This window comes from Diaphorina citri, unplaced genomic scaffold (assembly GCF_000475195.1).
Source record: "Diaphorina citri unplaced genomic scaffold, Diaci psyllid genome assembly version 1.1 scaffold61, whole genome shotgun sequence".
NCBI lineage: Eukaryota > Metazoa > Arthropoda > Insecta > Hemiptera > Psyllidae > Diaphorina > Diaphorina citri.
Window position 1 is genome coordinate 417,146 of NW_007377498.1, and position 8,859 is coordinate 426,004.

The window sequence follows — 8,859 nt, forward strand, 5'->3', positions numbered from 1 at the left end:
TGTACCTACCTACCGTGGAAAATGCAGAATATTAGTTTAGTCAATTGGAACATATTTAAGTTTCTTCTTAAATTAAAATGTATTGCTAATTCTTCTTACATATATCACTCCAGTTTGATAGTAAAAGGAAGGAATATGAAAATCAATTTGTTTCTATTTAAACTTCAAAGTTTTATTAATCACTCATCTGCATAACAACTTGCTGATTAGGTTATGGGTAGGTAAGTACCTACCTAGATAGGTATTCTTATTCCAGCCTCACAGCCGTAAGGGTAGATAAAATCACAATATACCTACCTTATTATGCACTATATCTATGAATCTATGCACAGACCAAATAACGTATTGTTTGACAGAAGTGGAAAAGTATACCCATGGTCAGAAAAACATACACCCAGAGTCCAAAGTCCGGAGTCCCTACTGAAAACGCGTATAAATTATTTGACAGATAAAACATTACAATAAAATATCTCCCTCCCCCAGATCCCCATCCCTTATTTTATCCCTTCTGGACTTCATTCTACCCCTCGTCCCTTCACTTTCTCCCTCTTTCGCCCCTCGCACCTTAGGTTACATCTCTGTTTCGCCCCTCGCACTGCCAGTTTTTTACCTCTTCTGCCTCTCCCACCTTCAGTTTCCCCCCGTTTTAACCCTGGCACCCCCGTTCTTTCAAATTTTTACCTCTCTCTTCGTCCCGCCTTCCCTCGCTCTTCATTCCCTCCTATCCCCCCTCTCAGTGGGAATTTCCCTCGAATCTCCCTTTTGGCCAGAAAAATGGCAGTGTTTTTTCCTTTTGTTATACCCCCTGGGGATTTTTTTCTGGAGAGAGCGGGATTGTTTACCGCCCTTGTTATGTATAATATGCTAATATAGGTATAACTTACGGATATATTTCCTGGTGTTGTGATTTGTTATGGGCATCTGCCAATGATTGCTAGCCCTCGACTTTCACTGGCAGTTTTTTTTCCATGCCTTTCATTTTGGCCTCTTTTATCAGTCAAAAGTTCCACATTGTTGGTTCTACAATATTTTCCATTTTTCGCCCATTGAAGAAAACAAAATCCTTTTGTTAGTAGAATCGAAAACTTTGTAATTACTCGTAGTTATGAAGGTATTGTGCCGACGTGGAAATTTCAGAGTCGCACAGCTTTCCTGCAATCAGAGAAGAAATGGGAGTCCACGTTAGATTGAAGCTAAAAATATTTTTGGTAGTAATAAGATCAAAGGAACAAGAGGTAGGTAATTTTATTACTAACAGAACTTCATCATCATGTACCATAACTTTTGAAAAATATTATGTAGTTATTGAGGCTCTGGTAGTCACAATAGCATCTGAACTGGAAAGTCTTCAAAAGAAAACCGAGTTGTGTTTGATTTATCTGTAAGGTTCCAGGAAATATTTTCTTCCCCCATCTGGAAAATGTCATTTTTGGGCATTTTTTTCCATCCTAAACTTTTTTCTGAGCTCAGCTATTATTTTGTGAGTTAGGATATTTATAAAAAATACCGACAAAATATTATTTATGACATTAAAGAACGATAAATATCATGGAGAAGTTATAAAAAACCAATGATTTCTATACGAATAAGTGGGCCCAAATCCAATGGAAAATTGCCTTTATACGAATGGAACATCCGTAGGTATAAAGGAATCAAGGAACCCTGTAAGCCATCATTCCTGATAGCGATATTTTTCAATACAAATCCAATTAGCTTGCTATAAAAATATTGTTTGTTACACAAATTGATATTACACCTTTTTTTTCTATAAAAAAAGAACATAAAAATATTCAGTGTAAATAAATTCTAATTGATTTATCTATTTTTCTACAATGTAACCTGTACTTCATGTTTTGCACCGGCCTAGTTTATTTTAAAAATAATATTCGCAAGTAAACAAAATATTTGTAACTCCCCCTTAGTTATTTTTAACTCCCACAAGAGAGGATCTCATATTTAAAATTATTATAAAGTTATAATAATTTGTAAATAATCGGGAATTGAAAATAAATAGAGAATACACATAATTGTTGGAATTCTTTAGGTACATGCATTGAGAATGTATGATGAATTAGTGGAGACGCCAAAATCACGTTCAGATAAGCTGCAATATCACTTTGGATTTAGCACGAAAAGGTTCGTTCTCGGAACGGCTGGTTTTCTCCTATGTTCAAATTCTTTATGTATTGAGAATGTATGATGAATTAGTGGAGACGGCAAAATCACGTTCAGATAAGCTGCAATATCACTTTGGATTTAGCACGAAAAGGTTCGTTCTCGGAACGGCTGGTTTTCTCCTATGTTCCTTATCCCTTCAATTTCGGGACGATAAAACCTCAGCAGTACCTTTATCAAATCTCTAAAAATGTAGGAATCATTTTAATTTAAAAATGTACCTAGGTATAATGAAAATGAAATAGTGGAGATGGCAAAATTACGTTCAAATCAGCTGCATTATCATTATCACTTTGGCTTCAGCACCAGTTTTCTTCAGATCATGGGACGATAAAACCTCAGCAGTACCTTTATCATCAAATCTCCAAAAATGTAGGAATCGTTTTAATTAAAAATGTAGGTATAATGAAATAGTGGAGATGGCAAAATTACGTTCAAATCAGCTGCATTATCATTATCACTTTGGCTTCAGCACCAGTTTTCTTCAGATCACCTGTGTGAAACAACCGTGGGTGTGGTGGGTACTGGAATGGGCGACTGTCTTCGCGTATTGTGCCTATTGTGTCCTTGAAAGAAGAGAGAGAGAGAGCGAGCGAGCGAGAGAGAGAGAGAGAGAGAGAGAGAGGGGGGGAGAGAAAGTTCGTGAGAATATTCAAGACGAAAACCTAAAAAAAACTAAGTAAGATCCATTAACAGTCTTAAATGTCTTCAGAAAAGGGGGAACAATGTGGAATCAAATTCCCCTTGGGATTTCCTCCAATAAATATCCCACTAATTGTCCTAATGATAATTGCGTCAGCTTTGTTGACACTTGGTGGGAAAACGCGACATCAAGTGCTCTCAGAAACGTAAATACCCCCTCCCTCTCCCCTTTCTTCTCCCCCTCCGTCTTCCCCTCCTTCTGGAGCCTTTGTAAAGTCCCTTATGGTGAATGGAAAAACCGCACATCTGTTGTTGTGTGGGCAAAATGGAGCGTTTTATTACGATCCGTTTGATTATTTGATTCACCTAGATATTTTATATGGAGTGTTCAGTATGCGTTTTTGATTAGAATTGATGTGAGGTTTATATGAAGTACATGATTAGGTATAGGTATTTAACTAATGCTAATTACCTGTGGTGTGGTTAGAACATTTTATGCTTACCTATCATATTACAATGTATGCAGGTTTTAGTGCGTTTTCTGCTCGCTAAGGTATATAGGTATTTAACTAATGCTAATTACCTGTGGTGTGGTTAGAACATTTTATGCTTACCTAATACCTATCATATTACAATGTATGTAGGTTTTAGTGCGTTTTCTACACGCTAGTGATGTGGCCAGTAATCATCTAAATCAGAGCTTCTCAAAGTTGTCGCTACCGTGGCACATTTTTCAAAAGGCTCCAATCTTTCCGCGGCACCCAACCTCCCCTTCTCCAGCACATAAGATTGAATTAAATACTCTTTTAATAGCGCCGCAGGCCCATTTTTTCTCAATTTAGCATGCGGTCTTTCTTTATCCCAAATCTCGCGGCACTCTAGTGTGCCGCAGCACACAGTTTGAGAAGAACTGACATACAGCATAAACATATTAAACAAATAATATTCAAGTAAAATCATAAAATCATTAATATTAATTAATAACTTCATAAACACATAAAAGCATAAAGGGGAGATCGGGATTTCGTATGAACTCAATAGCATCCCATTAATATTCTTTCCAGATCCAGCGAAAAAAAGAGCAGCATCTTTTGACAAACTTATTCAAGAAGCCATTTTTGTTCCCTTTTTAAGAAAGAGAAAATTCAATGGCTATATATTCCAGTAGATTACACATCAATCATAAGTGTAAGTCATTGTAAATTTTAAGTGTTTTTACCAGTGGTGTAACTTCTATGATAGCTTAGGGAAGGAGTGCTTCTTTTCCTCTAACTGAGAAAAAAAAAGGGACGAACTAAAGTTCCTGAAGGTTAGGATAGAGAAGTTCAAAAGGAATTTTTTTGGTTGTCGTAATTTTTTGGTTCCCAGACTAAAGGTAGCTCGCCAAGGGTAGCTAGTGACCCATAAAAGGTTGGCAACCCCTGTCCTAAACAGATGACGTTCGTTCTTGGAACAGCTGGCTTTCTCCTATCTTGCCTTCCTTCTCTCTTCGCTTTCGGCACGATAAGAGCTCAACAGTTAAAGTTTCATCAAATCTCTTTAAAAAAAGACATACCTACCTACTGACGGGTTATTTGATGAGAACATAAGATACATTTTTGTTAGGAATGGATACGTTGCACGTTTACTGGATAGATTCAGTCTGTGATGGACTAGGTGACTAATAATTATTCAAATGTATCAAGCTTGCCCGGAATCAAGAGTTCAAGGGACGCGATGCCCGATAGACTAAACATCAATGAAAATAAACAAATGACTAGAATTTATCAGAGGTAGACTAGAGAAAGTACGAGATACAATTACAGTCCAAGAAATATGAATGTTATGTTGATATAGGTACAGAGAATGTAACAATTATCAGTGAACAATATGTCACTCATCATCCAAACACCCATACAGACTAACTTCATCAAAAAATTGAACACAAGGAACCAACATTTCGACGATCCCATCACTCATCAAACTCTCACTCCTGGCGAAGCTCAAAACAAGTGGTTGGACACTTTCAGTTGATGGTCGCCCGCAGACAGTCCCAAATAAGACCCGGGGCCGGTTCCCAGAAGACTACTGAACGGTGAATGATGATGGTGATGATGCAAACCCTGGTGCTGTTGTTGTTGCTGTTGCAGAACTTTGTGAGCTTGCTGTACTAGGAGAGAGCTGGCTGTGTTGTTACAGGGGGAATGTTGCCATTTGTTGTTATTATTGTTGTTGTTATTGTTTAGGATTTGATGGTTACTCGTGGGCGACGTGGAACTACTTCTGCTTCAAAAAATATTTTGGTACTTCCTTCTTTCTGTGGTGTGGGAAGCTGGGAAGTCAATTTTTTAAGTTAAAATCTTTGCTTCCTGCTTGAAAAAATGTTCTGGTACTTTCTACTTTCTGTGGTAATGACGTAGAAATTTCAGAGTCGCACAGCTTTCCTGCAATCAGAGAAGAAATGGGAGTCCACGTTTGATTGAAGCTAAAAATATTTTTGGTAGTCATAAGATCAAAGGAACAAGAGGTAATTTGATTACTAACAGAACTTCATCATCATGTACCATAACTTTTGAAAAATATGTAGTTATTGAGGCTCTGGTAGTCACAATAAACGACAGGTTTTTCTTCTTTTGAAAATTTGATTTTTGAAATCTTTTGTCTATGAATTTCTTCAACAGGGGTATATGAATGTACGTTGTAGGCACATTTTTGAAGGATCTAAAGTATATTAAAAAAGATTAAATAGGTAGTTGAAGGGAGAGAAAAGGAGAAAGCCTCCAAGCCTTTCTATTTCTGAACGTCCGGAGCGACGTCCCTCTGTGTTATTACAGTGGACTCTGAATCCGGAGGTCGGTGGTTCGAATCCAAGTTAAGTCATAAAATTTAGCGTAGTGTATATTGGGTATTATGCACATTTGCGACATGTATTTTTGTTTAACACAATTAGAATTCCTTCATGAAATCATGGCACATGCAAATTGTGAAAATCCAAGAGTTGTTGGTTCTTTAGGTGGGTTTTACCCTATCGCCCTCGACCAATTCTTCTCTTGTCCTTTTCCTACACACCTCTGACCCTTTCCCTACTCAGGGGAAATTAAAATTACGGAGGAAAAAAGGAAGAAATAAAAAATTGCTGAACAATAGGCACCGCCCCCTCTCTCCCATGTGAAAAAAAAGGATTATTAATCTTGCATGTTATATTTTACTGAAATAATTAAACAATTTTATCAATTGATAGTCTTCAAAAGAAAACCGAGTTGTGTTTGATTTATCTGTAGGGTTCCAGGAAATATTTTCTTCCCCCATCTGGAAAATGTCATTTTCGGCATTTTTTCCATCCTAAACTTTATTTCTGAGCTCAGCTATTATTTTGTGAGTTAGGATATTTATAAAAAAATACCGACAAAATATTATTTATGACATTAAAGAACGATAAATATCATGGAGAAGTTATAAAAAACCAATGATTTCTATACGAACCATCAGAATTCATGGAAAAGGCGATATTTCAAAATAATTCTGAAGGAAACACAAGGAGGGAAAGAGAGGAAGAGACACGCGGAGTCAGTCAAATCCTATTTCCCTAGAACTTTGAAAAAACATTTCAAGATTTTGACAATATTATTCTGTGTGTATGATTTTCAATTGTCCTCGGGTCTTCATCAAACATTAGTGTGTTCATAAAAAAGGTTCAGCTTAATATTAAGGAGTATAAAATAGGAGAATTCAGCTAAGGCCTAATGTCATTCAGGAGGCATGAATAAGTGGGTATACCTAAAAAACTGATTACACAAAATTCAACTGATTGGCCATAAGGAATGCGAAAATTAGCTGACTGACCATAAGGCAATATGCAAAACGGCGGTTTACATCGTTTGGCGAAAGAAAATTTCGGAAAAGTCGTACCTTTTAAGTTAAAATCTTTGCTTCCTGCTTGAAAAAATGTTCTGGTACTTTCTACTTTCTGTGGTAAACACAAATGCTGTTTTGAATTTTCCTTCTTTGCTTCTACGAAATGGTATTCTCAAAGTTTTGTCAATTTAACTTGGGAGTTTACTGATTGAAAGTACCTACTCGTATAGCATAAGTTCAACTCTTTAACCCTCAAGTTTCATGTTGACTTGTTTTTGAATCTCATGTTTTCGAGTTGTTTCATGCATCTACAATTCTACACCTGCGCAAAAGCCAAAAAACCATTCAACAAACTGCAACATGAGACTGCAGAAATCGGGGTAACTTTTCTTCTCATACGAAGGTAAATCAAAGCATCTGTTAGTCCATTATAATGAAAGCATTTGCTTTTGCTACTCGGCAAATCTTTGGTTGCAGAACAACAAAAAAGCATATTCAGCAAAACAGTCAGTCGAGTTCCCTTTGAAACACTTGCTCTAAATAAATCTGTGACAGCTCTTTTTAATTACTCTACATTTCGAGATCCACATCTGAAAAGCCACAACACTTGTGCCCATGTCAATAACTATAATGAGTTTTCAATATTCCCTGGTTCAAAATCAAAATAATGTTTGGAAAATGAAAGTTTAACGCGAGTTCAATGGACCGCGTAAGGTAGGATGAAAATTGAATTGAAATGGTGCGAAGATGAAGTTGAAATGAAATAGAAATCAGTGCTGAATAAAAGAGAAGTGGGGAAACAAAACACTCTATCTATGATTTGGCAAATGAACCAAAAGCCAACTTGTTAAGCAAAATTTTCCATGAGCTCATGTACCTACGTGAAACACCAAGAATACCAAGGTTCACAAAAACTGCATTTCAATAAGAGGTTTTTTCCTAAATATCATCATCGTCATAAAAAAACATCTTCTGAATATCATCCAGAGTCAAATTTATTTACTTCATAAACAGATATTTTGGACAGTTTTTTTCCCAAGTCAATCTGTCAATATTTGACTTACGAAACAATAAATTTGGATTTTACTGTTTACTAATATGTAATTTTGGAATTTAGTATAGCATAAGTTCAACTCTTTAACCCTCAAGTTTCATGTTGACTTGTTTTTGAATCTCATGTTTTCGAGTGGTTTCATGCATCTACAATTCTACACCTGCGCAAAAGCCATAATACCATTCAACAAGCTTGCAACATGAGACTGCAAAAATCAGGGTAACTTTTCTTCTCATACGAAGGTAAATCAAAGCATCTGTTAGTCCATTATAATGAAAGCATTTGTTTTTGCTACTCGGCAAATCTTTGATTGCAGAACAACAAAAAAGCATATTCAGCAAAACAGTCACAGTTCCCTTTGAAACACTTGCTCTAAATAAATCTGTGACAGCCCTTTTTAATTACTCTACATTTCGAGATCCACATCTGAAAAGCCACAACACTTGTGCCCATGTCAATAACCATAATGAGTTTTCAATATTCCCTGGTTTTTGTTCAAAATCAAAATAATGTTTGGAAAATGAAAGTTTAACGCGAGTTAAATGGACCGCGTAAGGTAGGATGAAAATTGAATTGAAATGGTGCGAAGATGAAGTTGAAATGAAAATGAAATAGAAATCAGTGCTGAATAAAAGAGAGGTGGGGAAACAAAACACTCTATCTATGATTTGGCAAATGAACCAAAAGCCAACTTGTTAAGCAAAATTTTCCATGAGCTACCAAGAATACCAAGGTTCACAAAAACTGCATTTCAATAAGAGGTTTTTTCCTAAATATCATCATCGTCATAAAAAAAGATCTTCTGAATATCATCCAGAGTCAAATTTATTTACTTCATAAACAGATATTTTGGACAGTTTTTTCCCAAGTCAATCTGTCAATATTTGACTTACGAAACAATAAATTTGGATTTTACTGTTTACTAATATGTAATTTTGGAATTTACTGTTTCACTAATTATCTCCAAAATATTTCTCGACCTTACTATGATGACATTTCAGCAAGTCACCTCCTTCACTGATTTCGAAGCATCACAAGTCACGACATCTGGAAAACCCATTTGAGTCAGAGACAAAACCAGCGTACATTGATTTAGATGAGTCTGGTTTATAGATATTTCCACTGGAGTAGAAAAAGGGGGATGCATTCAATGG

The 8,859-nt window shown here is 36.1% G+C and overlaps 1 protein-coding gene across 1 annotated transcript; it reads right to left on the minus strand.

Annotated features, from left to right (window-relative positions):
• Positions 1-4,712: 4,712 nt before the first annotated feature.
• On the minus strand, positions 4,713-6,350 carry LOC113471167 (POU domain, class 4, transcription factor 2-like). The gene is made up of 3 exons (XM_026830113.1): positions 6,280-6,350; positions 5,219-5,240; positions 4,713-5,073 (listed from the first exon to the last, which is right to left on the minus strand). The coding sequence occupies exons 1-3, from the start codon at positions 6,290-6,292 to the stop codon at positions 4,800-4,802; spliced, it is 309 nt and encodes a 102-aa protein (XP_026685914.1). The 5' UTR covers positions 6,293-6,350; the 3' UTR covers positions 4,713-4,799.
• Between the last annotated feature and the right edge of the window lie 2,509 nt (positions 6,351-8,859).